The sequence below is a fragment of the Macrotis lagotis genome, chromosome 7 (genome assembly GCF_037893015.1).
Source record: "Macrotis lagotis isolate mMagLag1 chromosome 7, bilby.v1.9.chrom.fasta, whole genome shotgun sequence".
Classification (NCBI taxonomy): domain Eukaryota; kingdom Metazoa; phylum Chordata; class Mammalia; order Peramelemorphia; family Peramelidae; genus Macrotis; species Macrotis lagotis.
This window is the reverse complement of record NC_133664.1, coordinates 211,868,519-211,893,816: the sequence shown is the minus strand read 5'-3', so window position 1 is coordinate 211,893,816 and position 25,298 is coordinate 211,868,519. Positions and strand designations below refer to the sequence as shown.

At 35.4% G+C, this 25,298-nt stretch overlaps 1 protein-coding gene across 6 annotated transcripts in view; it reads right to left on the bottom strand.

Annotated features, from left to right (window-relative positions):
* Positions 1-25,298, bottom strand: part of GXYLT1 (glucoside xylosyltransferase 1) — a 116,836-nt gene that overhangs the window by 47,248 nt on the left and 44,290 nt on the right. For 3 of the 6 annotated variants that reach the window (XM_074194732.1, XM_074194735.1, XM_074194736.1), the window contains 4 exons: positions 23,247-23,498; positions 13,283-13,406; positions 12,683-12,855; positions 2,609-2,763 (listed from right to left, as the gene is read on the bottom strand). In XM_074194732.1, the coding sequence (XP_074050833.1) occupies positions 2,609-2,763; positions 12,683-12,855; positions 13,283-13,406; positions 23,247-23,498 (704 nt within the window). Of the gene's footprint in view, positions 1-998; positions 2,764-12,682; positions 12,856-13,282; positions 13,407-23,246; positions 23,499-25,298 lie in introns of those variants that run through there. The other 3 variants (XM_074194734.1, XM_074194737.1, XM_074194733.1) reach the window with 2 other exon arrangements.

The window sequence follows — 25,298 nt, the reverse complement described above, 5'->3', positions numbered from 1 at the left end:
ATATGAATGTTCCATGATGCAAAATATAACACATTAGTCATCTAACATTGGATAAATGGATTTTCTTTTGATATTTCAATTCATGGTGAATAGTGACTAGGACAAATCTATTTCCATAAACCAAATGAACTCTTCAGATCAACTCAGAATCATCTTAAAAAAGCATAATTAATTTTATTAAGTAAATGAATCATTACATAATAAGAGTTTTCAGGCTAGTCTAAAAAGGCTATAGTTATTGTTTAAATAGAAATAGGATTTATACTTTAGCAATATATAATCCAATTCCTTCAATTTATAGATGAGAAAATGAGTTAAAGGAAATTTCCTAAGGCAACACAAGTAATAAATAGTAAACCTGATATCTTATATTAATGCCATGTAAGAAATTCCAGAATTAATGTGCACTAATTTCAATCCTCAAGACAGATTTGGACTTCTGAGGAAAGGCTAAGAGGCATATATGACCTACTTAAAAACAATTATCACATTAATAATTTTCCCTATCCTATATTTTTTCCTCCCCCAATTTTGAAGGAAAATTTCCCTTCTCAAAGGATTTATTTATTTTTAAGTTATTATTAATTTAATAAGAGGCTACATATAAGGCTGAATCAATATAGACATCAAAGAAGAGTTGTGTAGTGGTGAATTTTCTTCTACTCTAATTAAAGTATATGTTCTTTCTTCAGTTGTGCTGAGGTTTTTTTTTTTTTTTAGGTTTTTGCAAGGCAAATGGGGTTAAGTGGCTTGCCCAAGGCCACAGGAGGTTTTTTTTAGAAATGTTATTGCCTTCTGCTTCCACAACCTCTCTAGTATCACAGTGTCTCACATTTATTATATTCAGTCTCACAAATATTATCACACTGTACAGACCAAAATCCTTGAACCTATAGAAAGATGATAATGTACTAAAGGAAGGGAAGACTTCAACTCCCTGTAAATTCACTAGTTGGTGAAAGATGCAAAGGTAAAAACAACACTAAACTACTAGTATGTTTTGGAGCAAGTAATTTAATTTCTGGGGGTCTCTATTAATTTATACAAAAGGGAATAGAAATAAATTATCTCTAAACTACTAGCTCCTTAATATCCACACAAACATTCTACATACTAATCCTTCTATTCACAAAATCCACACTGAAACAAGAAAGCTAAGTATTAGGCAGGTTGATAATGTCTTGAATTTACCTTCATTTCCTCATTAGTAGTCCTCTCCCTTCTCAACTCACAACAATACCAGTCACTATAGGAAGATCAATCCCCCAAAACCATCTTCTTTCTTTCTCAAGGAGAAAGTTTTCAAAAAGGAAAACAATTTTCTCCCCATTTTAGCAAAACATTAACTAAATGATTCATCCTCCTTTAAAAGTTAAAATACTAAAGAAAAAAGAGGGAAGTAGTAAATATAGAACTTGGTCAATTCACAAGAACCAGTATTTGTTCTGGCCATGGTAATTATGAATAAGAGGACAAGAAACTAAGAATGGAAGAAACTCTCTAGCTTTCAAAAATCTAGAAAAAAATTCAGTATTCTCACTTGAAAAGGCTAAGCAATTTATGGAAACATTTTCCTTAACTACAAAATACCTACAGATAGATTTTCTATAAAATTATGGTGATGTTCTGTCAACTTTCTTGTTTTGAAATTACCCAGCAAAGTAAATTTGAGGTAGAAGTTGAAATGGAACAAATTTCAATCCTAAGATGACTGAAATAAGAGCTGTGCAATTATAATTTGGTCCAGTAAACTTTCTAATACAATATTAGTATGCTATCATGATTTTCAATAAAATTCTAATAAGAATACATATCTTTTACCTCAGTAAAGTTACAAATGAAATTCATTTAAAGTAATAAAAAATTGCCCCAAATATATTTTAACATATTTAAATATAAATTTGATTTTGGCAAGACAGTTGAACAAACTTCAAAAAAAATGAAAACGTGGTTATTAACCATGAAATCAATATTAACAATATTCAGAAATTTAAACTTTTTACAATTTGTTTTAAAAGATGTATGTCATTTACTCAAAGATTTTAAACATGACTGTCACAAAAAACATTTAAATGCAAAAGAGATGAAGCATCAAAAGGCACACAGAGATTGTCAATGGTTATATCACATTGGCTTAGAGACAAAACAATTTTTGTCCCTGTAAACTTTACTCTCACAAAATTAAAGTGAGGTTAGTGCTGACTCAAATGTATTGCTAATATTCACAGTTTCATATTTTTAAAATAGGTATGAGGTACATGGCCTCTTCACGTACATATCCCTACTTCTTTCAGTCACTAGAGAATGAACAGTCAACAGAATCATATAAACTAAAATTATCTCTCAGTCAGTCCATTGTCATCAATACTAGACTGAAAACAATGATTAACAAAACTTCAAATGTTGGGAATTCTTACTGGTTAGATATAAGGCTCTAACTTATTCTTTGTAACGATAAAATATAATTCAGTTTACTCTCTCTGGTAAAACTTATCTGGATGAACAATAAATAATTCCTTCCTAAACATTAATACATTATGCAATAAAATTATACACACATATTCTTTTTGGAGTTCAAGAGACTTAAGTCTAAATCAACAAGAGTCACCTTTCTTTTGATGGTCGGTCATAATTATCTCTTATACTTTTTGTTAGTTGTTTTATGAATATTTTGTGTATTCTCCCACAATATGTATGTACAGTCTTTTGTAGTTCCAGTTCTAATGGTTCTAACAAAGAATGTAGCTTATCTCCAAAAGAGCACTAAAAATGAAAGGGAAAAAAAAGGATAATCTCAGTGAAAATGGATAATTAACTTATGCACTTTCAGTAAATACAACATTCACATTTACTATAAACCTAACATTATCAAGACAGTATTTATTTGCTTACCAGTGAAGTATTAAATAAGTCCTCCAATGCTAAATTAAATAACAAATAATCAATAAACACTTCAATGCTTCCTATATGTACCAGACACTGTACAAAAACCCTGAGGATATAGACAAAGCAAAAAAAAAAAAAAAAAGTCCCTGAATCAAGAAGTTTACATTCTAAAGGGGAAAAAAAAAGCACATAAATGGTTATATTCAAAATATATAAAGAAAATGGAGGGGGGCAGGTAAGTGGCACAGTGGATAGAGCACTGGCCCTGGAGTCAGGAGTACCTGAGTTCAAATCCAGCCTCAGACACTTAGCTGTGTGGCCTTGTGCAAGCCATTAACCCCATTTGCCTTGCAAAAATCTAAAAAAAAAAATGGATAGCAACCTTCAAGTAGTCAATACTAAGAGGCTGGGAGATAAGGAAAGACTTCCTACCAAAAGTGGTGTTTGAGCTGTATCTTGAAGGAATCTAGATATATTAACAGTTAAAGAGAAGATGAGAACTTTCAGGAAATGAAAGACAGCATATACAAATGTACTAAGATGGAAATGGAATTTTTTTTGTGAGGAACAGATAGCAAAAGTTTAGGATGTAAAAAGTTCTAAATGAGGGGGTGGCTAGGTGACACAGTGGATAAAGCACCAGCCCTGGAGTCAGGAGTACTTGGGTTCAAATCCAGTCTGAGACACTTAATAATTACCTAGCCGTGTGGCCTTGGGCAAGCCACTTAACCACATTGCCTTGCAAAAAACCTAAAAAAAAAGTTCTAAATTCCCACCCAAGGAGTTCATATTTGATCCTAGTCACTGGAGTTTGTCCACGTCAAACATTACCTATATATTTTGTTTTATTTTTTAGGGAACAAGTACAAAGGAGAATTACAAAAGTCCAGACCTATGATTTTATTGTTGTATAAATTCCCTTCAACAATGTTGAACAACAACTCATCTGCAACTCATACTTTTAAACAATGACTTCAGAAACCAGAAGACATAGAACACAAAGTTACTGTCAAAGGCAGGACCTAAACCTAAGTCTTCCTGATTAAAAGATAGCTCTCCATCTACTTTAACTGCTTTAACTGCCTAAAAATGTTAGAATGCTCATGATAGATAGGAAGTAATAGGAAACAAGGTTGATCAGAAAGTGCACAACTAGAGTCAGTGTTGAAGGATGATTAAAAGGAAACATCAGAGGATAAGCAAAATCAAGGAGGTAAGCTAAGATATCAGTTTAGGGCAAAATATCTAGACCAAAGTTAAGAGAAAAGTGGTAGAATGGGATTTCTCTGTTTCCAACAAAATTGATTAGTTTCAACAAAGTGGTCTGGGTACCTGATTGGTACTTGATTGACCCCTACTTCCCTGATTAAGTTCCTGGTTACCCAAAGGCATAAAAAAGTCCCACTCAGGTTCAGTGAGGATGCTACCAATTCAGAAGATTTCTGAAGACCACATAAATCACCATATCCTTCAGCATATATTGCCCTGGATTATATTTCCATATAGGGAGGGGGAGGTTTATCCAAAGAAGTTAAATGCCAATGCATCTTTGTTGCATATTAATGCTATCTTGGGATAAAGCAGAACAAAGAGAATCAAGACAGTATAATGTCATGTAAAAGAAGAAAAATGTTTGAAGAAGTAAAGAGTGGGTTATTAAATAATTACCAATACAGAAGAACACCAAAATGAAAGAGGAAGAAGAAAAGGCTATCAAAATTAGGAACATGAAATTTACTGGTAGACAATAAGAAAACAATTTCAATGGAGTGATATAGGTAAAATCAAAATTACAAAGGTTAAATAGGAACTAGTGAGCGGTATGGAAAGGCAGGTAATGCATGATAATGTATGGTAAGAATGTACAAATACAGGTAAAACATGGAAACAATGTAAAGAGTAACAGAATGCCTTCTGTGGGGGGGGGAAGCAAGATTAGGGGAAAAATTGCAAAATTCAAAATAAATAAATTTAAAAAAACAAATGTAGGTAAGAGCAATGACAACAAAATGTTGATAATGAAAAGAAGAAAAAAGTCTACACCATGCCAATGATGGAAGGTCAAGATGAAGTTGTTGGGCTTTTTGTTTCTCAACAAAGGGAACACATAAATTTGATGGAGAAGAAAAATGCCAATGAAGGTTAACAAAGAGAGACAAAGGAATGACTAGTCACCTTCATTTGGATGACTGCAATTTGGGAGTTGGCAGGTCACGGTTATATGATCAAAGAAGAAATATAATTAAAATGCAGAATACTGGGAGAGGTATGTATAGACAAAGAAAACATTAAATTTCCCTATGAAAACATAATTAAGGTCCATTCCTCCAGGAACTGGACAAACAAAAGGAAGTATTTTCAAGGCAAGGAACAAATACATGCAATTTTTTACTTATAAAAGACTGGTTGAAAATATAAAAAATTTCAATAAATATATAAATTCATGGGTTATATATCAATCAGTGATTATTAAATTGTATGGGGTTAGAAGGTTTAGGATATATCTCTAAGATTTAAAGAATTATAAAGAAGATCACTGACAATCACATCCAGAAAAGGTAGATCTAGACTCCCTGAGGAAGAAATATCTTCTGGTGCTCAAAGAAAAGATAATGTGGATCCATAGTGACTACCAAGAAAAGGTCATCTAGTAATCATCAAATGAAGAAAAGATGAATGGTAGTGGCTGGTGACTAACTCTTGAATTAACATAAATGACAGAGATCTGTTGTCTTCCTAGACATGTGTGATGGAAAATCTCCTGGATTTGTCAAACCTCCTATGGAACTAATCCTGGTAACTTACATGGAAACAGATGATACAATGAGAAGGAATTTAGAAATAATTTTTAAGAATTATAAAGTCGGGGCAGCTAGGTGGTGCAATGGATAAAACACCGGCCCTGGAGTCAGGAGTACCTGGGTTCAAATCCAGTCTCAGACACTTAATAATTACCTAGCTGTGTGGCCTTGGGCAAGCCACTTAACCCCATTGCCTTGAAAAAAGTAAAGAAAAAAAGAAAAAAAGAATAAGGGCGCTTGAGAAAGATTACAGTAAGCCCAATAAGAATTGATAAATGTGGATGACTGTGAATATGTTTTGTATAAAAAATGACACAAGAAGTAAGTTGGGAGAACAGTGAGAGAAGAGAGGAATAGTAACTGATAGAAACTCAATATCCAGGAAGAGAATCAAGTCCTGCAAAAGGCATGCAAAATAAATTACTCTAGAAATTCCAAAGGAAGGAAATTCTACCACATGGGAATTATTAAAAGAATGGAATAGGTCTAATAAACAGTATATGCCTAAAGAACAATAGAAAAAAGTTATCACTTTATTATTCAGGGTGGATAAGATAAGATAATGTGAATAAAGAACAAAGAGAAGATAAATAGTAAAATCCAATTTTGCTTTTGCTTTTTTTTGGCATAGAAGACAATATTTTCACCACTAAGAACAGAATAAAAAAGGTTAAAAGGGAGATGAAGCCTTCAATGGTATTGCAATGGGGAATGGCTTCTGCTACAAATACCAAAACATCCAGCATTCTGAAGCATGTCAAAGATAAACCAAGCAGCAAGAACCTCAAAAAAAGTATAGTTAGGAGCAAAAACACACCTGTGAGGGATGGGTATGAGTCTGGTCTCGGCATAAAGTCCCAAATAAACAACTAAGACTGGAAGTATTAAATAAACAAAAATATTACGAAGATATATTAAAGGTCAAGAAATTTCAAAGGGGAAAATTTAAGAAAAGAAAATAACACCACAGGTATAATCAGAGGCTCAGAACAGAAAAAAAATGTTTTGGCTTCAAGAACTATAAAAAGGGGGCAGAGCCAAGATGGCAACAAGAGCAGATCATGTCTTAGACGCTCTCTCATAGAACTTCTAAACTAAGGACTCTAACTAAATTTTCGTGAGACAGAACTCACAGAGGGACCCAGTGAGGTTGTTCTCCTACTCAAGGTAACCTGGAAAAGAGCAGAAAGGCTCTGCTCCCCAGGGTTGGAGGGGCGGCCCGCCGGAGGGGTGGCCCACCAGAGGGGTGGCCCGCCAGAGTGAAAGAACTTCAGCCTCCCGGAGGCAGCCCCAGGGCCCTGGGAGCCCTGGCTCACAGCAGCTGGGGAGTTTCCTGAGCTACACCATGGGGAGCACCGGGCACAAATTGGGGGAACAGAGCAAGCACGTGAAGTCCAGCCCTCAGTGCACACAGCCAGCAGCTTGGCCACTACATTCCAGATCCAGGAACCTGAAGCAGGTGCCCCCGGGACATGAGCCCACTGAGCTAAGGGAGGGGAGTGAAGAGAGAGAGACTGATGAGCTCTGCCCCAGAACAGGAATCTGAGGCTCTAAACACATTCAGATCCTGATCCCAGTCTAGGCCCCCCCACAGAACAGCAGGGGCCCCTCCACCTCAGCCCCGTGGCAAACGGCGGGGCACATATGTTCATTCACAGACCAGGAGGGAGGACAGAGCCTCACACATGGAGACCCTTGTGGGAGTGTCCCAAAAGCTCAGGAAGCACCACAAAAACAGGCCTAGGCTGGGAAAATGAGCAAGCAGAGGAAAAAAAGGAACACCATTGAGAAATACATTATCTATGATCCCAAGAAGGTTCAATATAACTCATTCTGAAGATGAGGAAACACAAGCTCCTGCACCTAAAGACTCCAAGAAAAACAGAAATTGGGATCAGGCTATGACAGAGCTCAAAAAAGACTTTGAAAATCAAATGAGGGAGTTAGAAGAAAAACTGGAAAAAGAAATGAGAGAGATGCAGGAAAAACATGAAAATGAAGTCAGCAGCTTAGTCAAGGAAATCCAAAAAAATGCTGAAGAAAATAGCATGCTAAAATCCAGCTTAGGTCAAATGGATAAAACAGTTCAAAAAGTTATTGAGGAGAAGAATGCTTTAAAAAGCAAAATTGGCCAGATGGAAAAAGAGATAAGAAAACTCTCTGAGGAGAACAAATCCTTCAGACAAAGAACAGAATTCAGGGAGATCGATGAATTTACGAGTAATCAGTACTCATTACTTCAAAACCAAAAAAATGAAAAATTAGAAGAAAATGTGAAACATCTCACTGAAAAAACAACTGATATGGAAAACAGACTTAGGAAAGATAATTTAAAAGTTATTGGAATGCCTGAAAGTCATGATCAGGAAAAGAGCCTTGACATCATTTTCAAAGAATTACTACAGGAAAATTGCCCTGATATTCTAGAAGCAGAGGGCAAAATAGAAATGGAGAGAATCCACTGATCCCCCAGAGAAAAAGATCCCAAACAAACCAACCCCTAGGAATATTATAGCCAAGTTCCAGAACTCCCAAGTCAAAGAGAAAATATTACAAGCAGCCAGAAGGACACAATTCAAATACAGTGGAGCTGCAATCAGGATCTCACAGGACTTAGCACCAACTACATTAAAAGCTCACAGGGCTTGGGAATAGAATATACCAGAAGGCAAAAGAGCTTAGAATGCAACTGAGAATCAACTACCCAGCAAAAATGAATGCCCTCTTCCAGGGAAAAAGATGGACTTTCAATGAACCAGGGGAATTTCAAATGATCCTGTTAGAATGGCCAGAGCTGAACAGAAAGTTTGATCTTCAAATACAGGACTCAGGTGAAGCATAGAGATTGGAGGAGAGAGGGGAAAATATGAGGGACTTAATGATGATTAACTGCATGTATTCCTGCATAGAAAAATGACACTGATAATACTCATATGAACATTCTCAGTTAATAGAGCAGGTAGAGGGAGCTTCTGTAGTTGAAGCACAGGAGAAATCTGAATTTGAAGATAAAATATGGTGTAAAAATGCAGTCAATAGAAAAAAGGGAAATGTAATGAGAGAAAGAAAAAGGAGAGGGGAAATGGGTCAAGATATTAAATATAAGATTTTTCTTTATTACAATGAGCTATTGCAATGATATGGAAGGGGGGAAGACAAGGGGGAATGAGGGAAACTTCACTCTCATCAGAGGTGGCTAGGAGAAGAAACAGCATATATACTCAGTGGGGTATAGGCATTCGGAGTAAGAAGAGGGGGCAACAGGGGGAAGGGGAGGATGTGAGTGATGGAGGAGAGTATGGACCATGGGGGGAGAGTGGTCAGATATAACACATTTTCTTTTTTACTTCTTGCAAGGGGCTGGGATTGGATGGCCTGTCCAGGACCATAGGGCCAGGTGGATGCTGGGCCTAAGGGGTGGTAAGGGGGGCTCAGGGCCTCTTGACCCCAGGGCCAGGGATCTGTTTGCTGCACCACTCAGCTACCCTACAGCAGAGTCAGAGTGAAAGGAGAGAGAAAATATAGTACATGGTAGTGGAGAAATAAGAAAGGAGGGAGTTGCGATCAGCAATGGCAAAGGTGGAATAATATGGAAGTAACTTTTGTGATGGACTTATCATAAAGAATGTGATCCACCTGCAACAGCGTTGTTGTTGTTGGAACAAAGATTCAAGCACATTTATTATTATTATTATTTGGGGGGGTGCAGGGCAAATGGGGCTGGGTGGCCTGCCTGGGGCCACATAGCAGGGTGATCGTTGGGTGTCTTGAGGCCAGATTTGGACCCAGGTGCTCTAGGCTCAAGGGCCAATGCTCTGTCCACCACCCAGCCACCCCTACTATTATTACTATTCTATTTTTATTTTGGGTCTTTTTTTTAATTTTTTTTTTTGTTTTTGCAGGGCAGTGGAGTTGGGTTAGCTTGCATACCACACAGCTGGGTGATTGTTGGGTGTATGGGGCCAGATGTGGGCTCAGGTGCTCCTGGCTCCAGGGCTGGTGCTTTGTCCATTGTGCCACCTGGCCATACCTACAATCATTACTATTATTTTTTTATTTTAATTTTTTTCTCAACCCTTTACTTTATTGCTCAAGCGAGTCTCTATTTTTTTTGGGGGGAGGGGGTATTTTGTTTACTCTTAAACAAGAATATTTTATTAATGTATAAAATACATTTGTACAAAATGAGAATAAATAAATATTAAATATTTTTAAAAAGAACTATAAAAATACTTGAAGAAATAATGCAAGAGATAAAAAATGAAATGGATCCATTGGAAAAAATTAGAATTAAGAGCTTAGAAAAGAGGATAGGAAACATTATTCAAATAAAAAACTCCAAGTGTGCCCTCTTTCCTAAACTTCCCTATACTTTTTTTGTATTAACTTACTATATATGAGTGTTTCTATGTACATTTGGATGTTTATATCTTTTTACATACTTGTTTTCTCCTTCCATTAGAATGTAAACCCCTTGAAAGTAAAAATTGCTTTATTCTTTATATGTGTAACTCTAGTCCTTAGTACAGTATCTGGCACATAATAAGAACTTAATAAATATTTGATTGATGCTCCAATTCTTTGTATATATAAAAATTGTTTCTTTTGCTGGTCCAGTTCAAAACAACCTAAAACAAATTAAGTTTTTTAAAAAGGGATATGAGAGCATTTACTAGTAAAACCTCAAGGAGTTTAAGTCAACAGATCCATTAGAGTTATATAAATAGTAACTCAAAATTTATACAGCACTCTGAAGTTTTCTCATAACATCACTGTGAAGTAGATGTTAAACATGCTTTCCTTTCTTGTAAATGAGGAAACAGAGGTACAAATAGTGGGTGTTTAGATTTGTCCTACTTGGTCAGAAGATATAAATCATAGAAAGAGGAAACTGAATTTAGATAAAACTTCCCAAATGATTAGAGCTTTCAAAAGATAGAATGGGATGTTCTTAAAGAAATTTTACTTGGCTAAATGACAGAAAAGGAAAAACAAAAATGTAGGAGGGAATGTTGGAAAATTGGAAGGCTAATGGACTGCTGATAGAGTTGTGAATTGATGCAATCATTCTGGAAAGCAACAAAACTGAGCATAGTCTTTGATCCAACACTACCACTAGGTCTGTATCCCAAAGAGATCCAAAAAAAAAAAATCTACATGTAACAAAAATATTCACAGCAGCTTCTTTTTTGTGATGACAAAGAATTGGAAATTGGAAGAGATACAGATCAATACAAATGTGGTGTGTGATTGTGATGAAATACTACTCTGCTATAAGAAATGATGAGTCAAATGGTTTCAGAAAAACTTGGGAAGCATTTATAAACTAATGCAAAGTGAAGACAGAAGAACCAGGGGAATGTTGTATACAGTAATAACAATATTCTAACAATGATCAACTATTAAAGACGCTAATCACGACAATAAATCAAGATAATTCCAAAGGACTTGCAATAAATATGATATCCACCTCCAGAGAAAGAACTGAACTATGAATCAAGATTGAAACATGTTTTTTAACTTTATTTTTCTAGTCTTTTTATCAACATGATTTCACATGTATGATAGATATTATATTGCTTGCTTTCTTAATGGGTGGAGGAAAGGCAGGAAAAAGAAAGAATTTGGAATACAAAATTATTTTGAAATGTTAAAATATGTTAAAAGTATGTTAAAAATAAATAAATGGGGGTGGCTAGGTGGAACAGTGGACAGATCATTGGCCCTGGAGTCAGGAGTACCTGAGTTCAAATCCGGCCTCAAACACTTAATAATTACTTAGCTGTGTGGCCTTGGGCAAGTCACTTAAAGCAGTTGCCTTGCAAAAAAAAAACTAAACTAAAAATAAATAAATGAAAAAAGTAAAGAGGGGGCAAAAAGTTTTTCCTCTTCAACCCTGAGGTATTCAAAGAAAAACTAGACACTCACTTAATGGGGATGTTCATGGACTATTTGCCCTTAGATCCTTTGCATGCCAGAATTTTATTTCTTCCTAGTTTTATGTAGGACAGCTAAGTGGCAGTGGACAGACACTGGCCTTCAATTCAGGAAGACAGGAGTATGAATGCAGTCTCAGACACTAGCCACTTGCTGTGTGACCTTGGGCAAGTCACTTAACTGATTGCCCTGCATCAAGAGCTATCTCAGTCATCCTGATTGATATCCAGGTACTGGATCCAGATGACTCTGGAGGAGAAAGTAAGGCTGGTTCTTCTTCAAGAATGAAGGACAAACATTATCTCACTGCTACCCTTTACAAACTTTATACTTTGATTAAATAAGACTTTCTTTATCATTTCTAGAATATACTCTATGAGCTTTCCTACCTTTGTCTACACTATTCCTTTTACCATAAATGCCTTCTTTTTGCCTATCCCACTTATATTTATCTAAATTTTAACCTATAACTTTAAGGTAAAAAAAACATCCACTCCATAAAATCTTCCTGGATCCTGAAGATGGAATATCATTATCTTTTATCCTCTCAATAGCACTTTGCTTCTACCTACTATGCTTTGGATTTTATTAATTTAGACATACATTTTATCTCTCTCCCTATACTCTAAATCCCTTGAGCATAGTAATGTTCTTATGGTCATTTCTATATCTTTCCACTTAGGCATTTAGTCCAATGCCTAAAAAAAATAAGTTCACAATGTTACTTAAGGGAGTTTCCCATTACAGTTATATATACTAGAAAATGCAGTTCAGAACTTGCATTTCAAATGAGATTTTAGGCAGTACAGCAGGGGATACTTGAAAGATGATGGAGCTTCCCTTTACCTAACCATATTAATTACTTCCTATTTATAGAAACCTGTCTCCTCCTGATATTTGGATTCATTTAAAGAATTAGGTTTATATTTTGGATATGGGAAACATATAAATATAACTACAATGGATGGGGCAAGAGGCAAGAAGAGAATTTGAAGAAGGGGGTATAAAGTTCATGATTTTACTCTTTCAAAAAAATTAATAAAATAGGAACTGCTTACATTTCTCAGTGCTTCATAAATAGCTCTAAAAACTGGCTGTTTATTATCATGGTAAACACCTCTGTTTCCATGGAGAATAAAGATTCCTTCTTCTTCAGCTTCTCGGCAATTACTTCCATATATGCAATGATCAGGTCGATAATTCCATTGACACGGAAAAACAAAAAGACTTTCTAAATGTAGAAAAACATATCACAAAAAATATTTAGATATAACTCTAAAAACAAACTTTTAAGAATTTTATAAAGAGTTAATATTTAAGGAGAATTTTACTACATAATATAGAAATTCTATGTAACAAAATTTACCAAAATGAAAAAAAAAAGCCTGACATTTAGAACATGATTTCAGAGCAGTTAGGTGGTATAATGGATTGAGCTCCAGCCTTTGAGTCAGGAGGACGTGAGTTCAAATCTGCCCTCAGACACATGATGCTTACTATGAGACCTTGGGCAAGTCATTTAACCCCATTGGCCATCCAAAACAATGATTTTTTAAAACACCAACTATAAAACTATTGACAATTTTTAATTTCTGATGACTAGGAATTGTCCATGTGGCTTTAAAAGTATGTTTAAAAGTACAAAAATATCTAATTACCTGGATTATGAAAAAACATTATATTTAACAAATCTTGATCACCCCATGTGATATTAAGTTTGTATTTTTTAAGTAATGGCATAAGTATCTCTCCCCATTGTAAACGAGCAGTTGTCATGTCATTCTGTAAGGGAAAAAAATGCAAAAATGTAAAGATTTTATTTAAGTATAAACTCAAAAGAAAGTCTTAACAGACTGATTTGCAAAATTATTGAACTTTTAAGTCACAACTTACAGATAAAGAAAAACCCCAACATAGAATTTAGTCTTCCTTGGCTTATTTATTTTTGATTTCCCCTATGAAAATGCCTTCTAATTCAGGTATCAAAAGTATGGGTAAGAAAAAGGTTAATAATTGAGACAATTTAGAGAAATTTAAATATAAATTTCAATGGAGATTTAAGGGAATTCATATATATGAGTTTTGAATATACATGTGTATATAAAATGTTAAATGTATATATATAAAATCAAACATACACAGATATTTATGTTTACATATTTACTGTTACAGGTTTACACTAATAGTTTCCTTATCCAACACTGGTGTTTGAAATGTTATTTGGGCTGTTGGAGCACTTGAAGATACTTGTAGGTTTGATGTCATAGAAATACTAGGCAGATAACAAATTCTGTGCTTTTCTACAATGATAAATCTTATGCTTTAAGCTATGCCTATTCACAACAAAGTTTAAAAACAAAGTTCAGAGCAAAATCTATAGTTTAGCATAGCTTAGGTAAGTAGGTAATTGAACAACATCATTCCTAGGAAGTAGTATGTTATAGAAACGTTTTTATTATCCCTAACTGCCTTTCTGTACCAGATCATGAACTGATAACAGCAATCTGTGTAACCTGAGTCCTGTCAACTTAGATATAACCCTGGCTGGAAAAGATCCTACTACAGGAAGGTAGAAACTACAACCCAACAAAGTATATTCCAGTAACAAAATGCTGCCTCTCTTCTCCTCAGAAATGAATCTGTTATCCTTGAACATCCTGACAAAATCCTTAACACTATACATGCATTGATTCCTAGCCTTTTCCCGACACATACACTGTGTCCTACTTCCCTATTATAACCCCTGGCTTTCCCCCTGCTTATCTTCGAGGAATAAAGCCTGCATGTGATAACCTTGCATTTTCATATTAAAACTTATTTGTCCCCTATAACTCTGAATTAAAAACAACTGCATCAGGTTAATGAATTTAAATTGATATATAGTATATGCACTACAATGCCTTAATTGGGAGAACACAGAATTCATCAGGATAATACAGAGTTTAACTTTCACAACAGCTATAACTAGTATAAATTTCTCTTTGACATGTGGAAAAACTTCTCTTAGAGATAAACCAAAGAATCATATGTATTATATATCTTTTGCTTCATTATATAAGCATTTTATAGATATCTTCAGTTTTATTCCTAAATATGATTCATTTTAAAATTTTCTTTCTAATTCGGCAATACAAACTTAAATTGGCTTAAGTAAGCTAACAAAATACCACAACCTTTTAATAAACCTACTGAAATGCAAAAAGGAAGGAAGAAAGAAAGGAAGGAAGGAAGGAAGGAAGGAAGGAAGGAAGGAAGGAAAGCATCATATTAACCCAAAATATTAAGTCCTGAACTGAAAGGAAAAAAAATTATTTAACGGGGTAGGGAAAGGAAAAGTGGGCAAATTTCTAACACATTATAAAATCCTCTTTTTACTCCATGATTTTAAAATAGTGCATTTTGACCATTTTCTTGCTTACAACACAAAAACCTGGCAAAGAAGAAAATTTATAAAACAGATTCTTATAAATATGGTGATATACCTATAAATTGAGATGACAGAACACTGTAAGGAGAAGTCCTCAAAGTCAGTCCTGTTTGAAGCTATCTACTTGGGCTAGATATGATGAACTCCTTCCGTTTTTGGTCAATTAAAACATGGCATACTAAAAAAAATTCACTGTGTCACCCTTAGAAGGGCAGGACTAAAGCCTAGACATCATAAATCAGCATTTTGGGGGGGGGGGGTGAAGCATAATCCAAGTCATGACATTACCTATATTCTCTGGTAATGAACCTGAATATCATCTTTGGTAGCTTATCATGAAGGAGGATATAATTTATAATTTGGCTAGTTACAATAAAAAAAACCTTTTTTTTAAAAAAATTTAAACAAACCTACATACTGAAACAATCTATACATCAAGGAACTTACAATAAACTATGAGGAATACAACTTGTACTCAAATAAAGATAACCTTCCTGGCTGGCAGGGAACTAAGAGGAAATGCTATAGAAGAATCTGAGAAAGAAGGAACAAGAAATTAATTCAGAGACGACTTCACAGACATGTCAAATGAAATGAGACCTGAAGGAAAAAAACTGTTGAAATCATTATCTCACATGTGAAATATGAAGATTCACAACAAAGTTTAAAAAAAAAGAAGTCAGAGCAAAATCTATCATACTGAAGAATAAAAGATAGGAGTAGCAAACAATCTTAGATAAAAGCAACAGTAAAAAGAGATGATTAAAAGAGATAAATGGATAAACTAAACTATTCAGAAAGATATCAGAGACTATACTGTCAACTAATATAGTTACTTAATATTAATATAGGATACATATACCCTGAAAGACAAGGCACCTATTTACAGAAAATGGAATGAGTTGTAGGGAGAAATAGGGGGGCCTTCAGGTATATACTTTTTTTTGAGAATTATTGAATCCCCATTTAGGGTCATTTTTTTTTAGTATGTATGTATGTGGTGGGGTGGGGTGGGCAATGAGATTGAGTGACTTGCCCAAGGTCACAGTTACTAAGAGTCAACTGTCTGAGATCAAACTTGAAATCAAATCCTTAAGTCCATACTGGTGCTCCATCCACTGCCCCATCCAGCTGTTCCAAGTGTATCCTTTTCAAACGTAGACAAATTTACTAAAAAAAAAAAATATTTTTTAAAGAAATTAGGGGCAGCTAGGTAGCTCAATGCATAGAGCACCAGCCCTAGAGTCAGGAGGACCTGAGATCAAATTTGACCTCAGACACTTAATAATTACCTAGCTGTGTGGCCTTGGGCAAGTCACTTAACCCACTGCCTTGCAAAAACCTTAAAAAAAATTAAAGACCTAATTATTAGGCATTTTAGAAAAATTAAATAGGATAGTTGATGTTAATGTTTATCCTTCATTGTTAAAGAAGACCATGGGAGTTGATGCCACGATAAGCACATAAACTGGATTTGAGTGAGAGGGTGCTGTGCCAAGTTACCAGACTAGCTTTCTCTTCCAAAGCCACCTAGGTCCAGTGGCCAGACATGAATCAGGATGACTGGAGATGGCTCTGGATGTGAGGCAATCAGGGTTAAGTGACTTGCCCAAGGTCACACAGCTAGGAAGTATCTAAGGTCACATTTGAACTCAGGTCCTCATGTCTTGAGAGCCAGTGCTCTACCGACTGTGCCTCTAGCTGTCCAATGATAGCTGAAAGATTTCTGGAGATTATCAAATGGAAAGAGAAAGTACACTACACAGTACCATTACAAAAATTTATCATGTTTTAAAATTTACATGATGCATAAAAGCAGAAATACTAAACATACTTAACTGATTACAAGAAGGACAAAAAGAGGCAAAAGACAACCCTTGTCCTCCAAAAGCTTACAATCTAGTGGGGAAGACAACATTTAAATAAATATATGCAAAGTAAGCTAAATACATAGAGTAGGAAACATCAGAGGGAAGACATTAGAATTAAGATGGGCTGGAAAAGGTTTCCTGTAAAAATGGGTTTTCACTTAGGACTTAAAGGAAACCAGGGAAGTCATTAGCCTTAATTGAGGAGGGAGAGCATTTAAAATGCAAGAGGAACTCAGAGAAATACTTACAACAGGGGTGGGGAAACTTTTTTTTTGTGAAGGACCATTTGGATATTTATAACATCATTCACTGCTATATTTGGTCAAACATTTAATTCACTCCTAAAAAGCTCCTCCATCTATTGAATTCTGAGTTCTCCAGCTGTTGCCATAGCAGCACCAAATGGCCCATGGGTCCAATGTTTCCAACCCCTGATCTAAACAGATGAAGTGTCTTTTGTGGAACACTAAGGAGCCCAGTGTCACTAGACTGAAGAATATGTAGAAGAGAGTGAGATATAAGGAGACTGGAAAGGTAGAAAGGGGATAAGAATTGAAAGTCAAATAGAGATTTTTATATTTGATCCTAGAGATGACCGAGAGTCATTAGAGTAGGTGAGCAAAAAATCATTTTAGTGACCAAATGAAGGTTTGAGTGGAGTAGGGAGAGACTTGAGGCAGGCTGCTGCAATAGTCCAGATATGAGGTAATGAAACCTGCACCAGAATGGTAGCAGTGGCAGATGAATTGCCTTAGCAATTAAATGAGGATAATAATAGCACCTACTTACAAAGTTATTGAAAGATCAAATGAAATAATAATTTTAAATTGCTTAGCACAGTTCCAGTCACATTCTGTTAGTTTTTCAGTCCTTTCAGTCATGACTGACCCTTTATGATGCCTTAAGTAACTTTCTTGGCAAAGATACTGGAGTGGTTTGGAGTGGAGTCCTTCTCCATTGAATTCATTTTATCAGGCACTCAGAGGTTAAGGGACATGCCCAGGGTCACACTGTAGGAAGTGTATGAGACTGGATTTGAATTCTGGTTTTTCAGACTCCAGATTCTGTGCACTATCCACTGAGTCACAAACTACCTTTTCCTGGCATATAGGAGGCACTATATTATTATTCTTAGATCTTTCCAATAAACTCAGGGATAAAGAAAGAATGACCATCATCACCACTACTATTTGACATGCTAGAAATGCTAGCAATAATAAGACAAGATAAGAAATGCAAAAATAAAAACTGAAGTAAAAGCATGGGCAATTGAGGACACAAATTTCATTTTATGGCTTCTAAAAGCTGCCAGAAACAGACAATTCAACTACCAAGTCTCCATAGTCAGGATTACACAGGATCTGGCAGCATCTACATTAAGGGCTCATAGGGATTGGAATATGATATTCTGGAAGGCAAAAGATCTTGGTTTACAACCGAGAATCAAATACCCAGAAAAAACCGAACATCCTCTTTCAGGGGAAAAGATGGACTTTCAGTGAAACAGGGGACTTTCAACCTTTCCTATAGAGATGACCAGAGCTGAACAAAAAGTTTGATCTCCAAGTACAGGACTCTGGTGAACCATAGAGGGAGTGGAAGAGAGGGAGTAACTATAAGGAACTTGATGCTGTTGAACTGTTTGTATTCCTGCACAGGAAGAAGATATTGATAACTCATATGAACTTTCTCATTTATAAGAGCTGTTAGAAGGAGCATATATAGACAGGACATAGGAAGGAGCAGAATGTAATGATATGATGTGGTAAAGGGATGGAGTCAATGGGCCATGGGGGAAAGTACTGGGAGGAAGGAAAAGGAGATGAAGAAGCTGAGAGATTTCACGTAAGAGTCAAGAAAAAGCTTTTTCAATGGAGTGGAGGAGGGGGAAGGCAAGGGGGAATGAGTGAGCCTTCATTCTCATCAGAAATGGCTCAGAGAGGAAATGGCATACACACTTAATAGGGTGAGGAAATCTGTCTTGCCCTGGAGAAGGATGGGAGGAAAGGAACAGGATGAGGAAGAATGAGGGGGGAGAGGGGGAAATAGGTGATAGAAGAGAGGGAAGATCGAGGGAGAGGGTACTCAGATGCAACATACTTTTGGGCAGGGCCAGGATGAAAGGAGAGAGAGAACAGAATAAATGAGAGTGGGGAGAAATAGAGTGGAGGAACAGCTAGTAATAGCAACTGAGGGAAAAATATTGAAGCAACTTCTCTGGTGAACTTATGATAAAGAAAGCAATTCACCCCAGAGACAGAGACATTGAAATCTGAACACAAACTGAAGTACAATTTTTTTCTCTCTCTCTATTCTTGAGGTTTCCCATCTTTTTTTGGGGGGGGTATGTTTATTCTTATGTTTACTCTTATAACATTCAATTTACATAAATGTATGGCATGGAAACAATGTAAAGACTGTCAGTCTTCTTGTGGGGGAAGGGGGAAACTGTAGAATTCAGAGCCTTGCAAAAAATGATGGGTACATGTTACTACTGTATATAACTGGAAAAAAAAATAAATGTTAAAATGTTAAAAAAAAAAGCACAACTAAAAGAGATAAGAGAAATTGCATTTAAATTAACTATAGAATTTAAATTAACTACAGTCTACCTGCCAAGTAAAACACAGTAACTTACGTGAATACAACTTCAAAACACTTTTCACACAAAGATAGGTCTAAATAAAGTAAAATATTATTTGCTTATAAATAGGATGAGCAAATATAATAAAAACTAAAATACAACATGTATAAATTTACTTTGTGGTATATCAATCAAACTATCAAAAAATTAAGCAGCTGGGTGATTGAGTCCATACAGTGCTGGCCTGAAGTAGGAGAGACCTATTTGCTCTAATTCAATGGAAAAGGAGATGACAAACCACTCCTGAATCTTTGACAAGAAAAGCTCCTAGGTCATGACCACAGGTCCACAGTCACAAAGAGTTGGATGGACATAACATGATAAATTTATGTAATGGTACTGTGTAGTACACTTTCTCTTTCCATTTGATAATCTCCATAAATCTTTCAACTACCATTGGACAGCTAAAGCACAGTAGGTAGAGCACTGGCTCTCAAGTCATGAGGGGAAAAAAGTAATAGAATTCACCTAGGAGATTAAATAGTACAGGATCTCAAAGAAAACAAAAGAGTAAAAGAAAGGGTTCTGGTATTTATCAGTTCTCAAATATGCTACAAGAAATAAGCATAGAAATGACTGATTAAAAAGTAGGAAAGTTGATCACTGGGACTGATTAGATATACAACATACAAATAACCATAGTAACATGCAGTTCAAAAGATCCAAAGCTAGGGCAGCTAGGTGGCACAGTGGGACAGTTAGGTAGTGCAGTAGAGCAGCTAGGTGGGCTGCTAGGTGGCGTAGTGGATAGAGCACTGGCCCTGGAGTCAGGAGTACCTAAGTTCAAATCTGGCCTCAGACACTTAATAATTACCCAGCTGTGTGACCTTGGGAAAGCCACTTAACCCCATTGTCTTAAGTAAATAAATTTTTATAAAAATCCAAAGATAGGGGCAGCTAGATGGTGCAGTGGTTAAAACACTTAAACCAACTGCCTTGCAAAAACCTTAAAAAGAAAATCCAAAGATTAAAAACTTCTTGGATAAGGACTATAAAAAAAAATTGGAAAAACTAAAAAGCAGCCTGACAAATTAGATTTAGATCAGTACTGCAAATCATACACCAAGTTAAGTCCCAAATGTATATATGACTTAAATATAAAACGCAAATATAATATTCACATAAGAGAAACAAGGAAGAGAAGAAAGAAAAGCAAGGAAGAAAATCTTATGAACCCAAGGATGGGGAAGACCTCATGACAAAACAAGGGATAAATAAAATAGGAATATAGAAGAAAATTTTCATTAGATAAAACTAAATTTGTTTTTGTTCAACACGGTACCTGATAATGCAGTTAAAATTAGAAAAAATAATTAATTTGGGGAAAATGCTTAAAGCAAATTTCTCTGATCAAAATTTGTAAATCAAAATCTAAGTAAATGGCTGATTCACATATCAAAGAAGAGGTTGAATCCTCCACAGATAAATGGTAAAAAATAAAATAAAAAAGAAAATTTCAAAAAAAAAAAATCTGAACTACCTTTGTGGGGGAAAAAAGCTCCCAATATCACTAGTAATTAGAGAAATGCAAAGCAACTCTGAATTAATACTTCATATCCATCACATTGACAAAGTTAATAGAAAAGAAAAATGAGAAATGGAAAAGCAGTGGGAACAGATACATTAATGGAGTTGTAAATTGATACAGCCAATCTTGAAAGTAATTTAGAAAGATGCCATGGCACTGTTCTAAGGTCTCCTGGCTTTCTCTCAGAAAGAATATGAAAGAAACCTCTTAACAGAAATTCAACTGACAAAGCTCAGAAAAAAGAAGCTAGGAGAAGAAAATCTCCCAACAAGGTCTGTCTCAGGGGAGTGTAGGTGAGGGGGGCAAGGGGCGGAGAGCAGCAAAGAGGCAGACTGGGGAGGCAGAATGAAGCAGAGAGTCAGCCGAGAGGCAGTGGGGTGAAGCAGAGAGCCACCTAAGCCACAGAAGGCTTTGGCTGTGGGAGCAGCTGTCTGGGGAGCTCCAGCAGGGCAGGAGGGCAAGTTCCAGCACAGAGAGTTGAAGAGTGCTGCTGGATATCTATCTGCTTGGTTCAAGGCCAGAAACTCCACCAACCAGAGTAGAAATCCCAGATCAGAGACCTATAATTCTGTCACTGAATCAGCAGAGCTTCTGAACTGGCTGCTGATGACTGACTCTACTTATTGTTGTTCAGATCCAAGCCCAGGTCAAGAACTGTAATCTCAGATTAGGAGACAACAATCAGATTTTACCTGGATCAGATTTTGGGAGCTCTGAAAGCTTGTAGGTACCCAGCTTAAGCTGTCTCTAAGACACAAACAACACAACACTCAAATCATCACCTCCCTTACCACCACACCATCCAAACTACAACAAGAAAAATTGAGGAAGACATGGATGAATTAAAAGAGGAAAGTCAACAGAACCAAGAAAACAATATATGCAAGGACAGAAATCTGATGATAAACAACTTTGAAAGACAGAAACTTTGATCATTGTAAATCATTGCAATTACCAACCATGATATCCATTTCCTGCTAGAGAAAAAAAATTCAAGAGAATGAGACACACACACATAAACACACACACACACACACACACACACACACACACACACACAGCTGTACACGGACAATGTGCAAATTAGTTTCATTTGACTATGTATCTTTGTAATATTTGATTTTCTTTCATTCTGAATTGAATTTAGAGTTGGGGAGTTGAAGGGAAATGGAGAGAAAGAATTAAGTTTTGCTGAATCAAAAAGTAAAATTTAATTTAAAAAAATTAACAGGAAAATGAAGTCAGTACTGGGGTAACAGATTGGTGGAATAGGGAGGGATCAGAAACGAGGTTAAAAAGAAGCCAGTTCTGGAATTTTGAAAGCTGGATTAGTGAAAGGACAGGAGACTGTGAGAATGAGGGAAGACTAATTTTGGCATGACACTGAGATCTAAAGCATGTCCACCTTAGATAGCTAGGATAAAAATAACCTGGTGTAGTGTGGGGAAAAGCATTGGAATTAGATTTAGATTGAGAGCATCTGTGGACAAACTGTTGTTCTTCTATTCATATTCATTACCTGGGCAAGTTACCTTTGTCCCTTTTGGTTTCAATTTCTATAAAATGAGTAATTTGGATTAGATGTCCCTTACAGTTCTAAATCTCTGTTCCTATAAGAGTTTTTGTAAAAGGGAGTTGAAGAAATGGTAGGTTCATCAGTATGAAAACTGAAGTTATCAAAAATGTTTTATATAATTTTTTTTTAAATTCTAAATTGTCCATTATATACAAGGCAATTAGGTGACACAGTGGATAGAGAGCCAGGCCTGGAATCAGAAAAACTCATCTTCCTGAGTTCAAATCTGGCTTCAGATACTTACTAGCTATGTCACTTAACCTATTTGCTTCAGTTCCTCATCTATAAAATGAATTGAGAAGGAAATCACAAACTACTCTAACTACTCTGACAATAAAACTCAAAATGCAAATAAGACTGAAAATAATTCAAAAATATCACATATATGGCAATTAAATATTAAATTAATCAAAATACCTCTAGCATTCTGAACAAATATGATTTTACTCCACTAAAATCAGTTCTTTTGACCTAAGATTCAAAAAAACAAAAGAGAAGAAAATAAACTCAAATCTTAGAGACAAAATTTCAAGAAGAATGTGGTATTTCCAAAAACTACTCATAACAGTAATTTACCTTGAAATATTTCCTTCTTATTCGAGTCAAGTTCATTAACATAACTCCTGAATTTATTCCAGTTTTTCCATAGAATGGATGTCTGGCAAAGCGATTGTACCAACCAATCCGAGGTTCCTCATGTTCTGGTGCCATTGCAGCAATTTGTGTGGAGTTAAATTTCTTTAGCAGTGACCAAAGATCATCAACAGGGCGTAAAAAAAGAATATCAGTGTCAACATATAATAGTGAGTCAATTTCTTTCAGGATTAACTGTAAAGAAAGACATTTGAACAATTAATTGTAAATCCCATTGGCCTGGAAAAAAATTGCATTCTATCACATATAAATTTCAATTATATGTTTATATTAACTTTTAAAAAATGAAAATTTGCCTCTCACAAGTTTATTTTTTTTTCAAATCTGATTTTTTTCACCCTAACTATACATATATTACAAAATTTTATTTGAAATAATAACTCTCACCCAAACCAAATATTTTAACAATTGTCCACATCAGTGTTCCAAATCTATGGGAAGGATAACAGGGAAAAAAATTTAAGCAGTATCACAGGTCCAGAGTTGGAAAGAATCTTAGAATGGACCAGTTCAAATCCTTTCTTCACAAATGTGGAAACTGATGCCTAGGGAGTTGTTAAGTAACTTCAATATTACATAAGTAGTGTGTAACTGAGATAGTATCTTACCTCAGGTCTTATAACTTTTTTCTGATTAAGACTTTATAATATAATAATGACTGAGTAACAGAAAGACCCTCCCCCTTTACTTTCCCATTACCTTTTCCCCCTGGTCTTGGGATAAGCAGTACTCAGAAATCCAGGAAATTTCATTGCTCCCAAGGATCAGATGAGATGGAAATTACTAACTGTATCCTTTCATGTGATATTTAGGACCATTAGACCTTACCATCTAATGTCCCCACACCCAGTAGCCAAATCTGACCTAAGGACCTCTGGGACTCATCAAGATACCCTTCAGAATTCTGAACTGGACCATCCATTCTTGAGTTAAATGTTCTCTTTGTCTTTCCCAACTAAGAGTATGACTTCCTTGAAAGTAGACTATATTCTACTTTTTCTAGTCCCATCCCTAGGGATGAGCACAGACTTGGCCATGCAGAAAATTATTTCAGCTTAATAAATGCTTTTTCTTTCATTCATTCATACATATAATTTATATCTATTATGTATTTATCATCCTATTACAGACTTAAAATGAGTTTCCTCATCTGTAAAATGTGAATATTTCTATTAATACTTCACATAAAACTTGAGAGAAAATTCCTTTGCAAGTGTAAAATGCCTTCAGGAGCAGGCTGGGAGCTTACTAAGCTGTTCATAACCCCAATTTTATTTTAATTTTTTCTTAATTTTAAAAATTCCAAAGAAATACAGCTAAAATGGTTTTTGTTTTTTGCTTTTTGAAAGAGACTGTTATCTACTCAATCAACTAGAAACAAACAGCTTAAAATTTAAGGTTGAAGGGACAGTAATCAGAAATTAAGACAATCACTTCAGCATTTCTGAAGTCCCTTAGAAGGAATGCTTTTTTTAAAAAAATTCCCAAACATTAGTACTTTTCATCTCATTATCTAGGAACTAAAAGGCCTTTATTCAAGGGTCATCATTCAGGAAAGCAATAGATTTCCCTGCTTTCCACTCAATACCAGTTTACGTGACCTGACAAAGGTCTCTTTCAAAGAGCACTTTCTCTTCTTGACTCTAAGATTATGTTTGCCATAATCATATGCTTTGCACAAAGTATTTATCTTCTTAAATTTTTACCACTTCAATAATTGGTGCAGATGGCAAACCACCAATGCCTATTCATAATCAACTCTAGTCCATATTCTGCCATAAATTATCTAAGATCAAATGTTGCATGCCTTACTCTATGCCTCCTTACATGATATAGATACCAATGAAACACATATGCTGTCTCTTGCTTTCTATTTTTTCTTTTCTTTTCAATTAGGTCTCCTTATCACACTTAGGCTTAAAGTTCAGGAGCTTCTTAATGGGACAGATTCCATTCTAATACACATAAGACTTT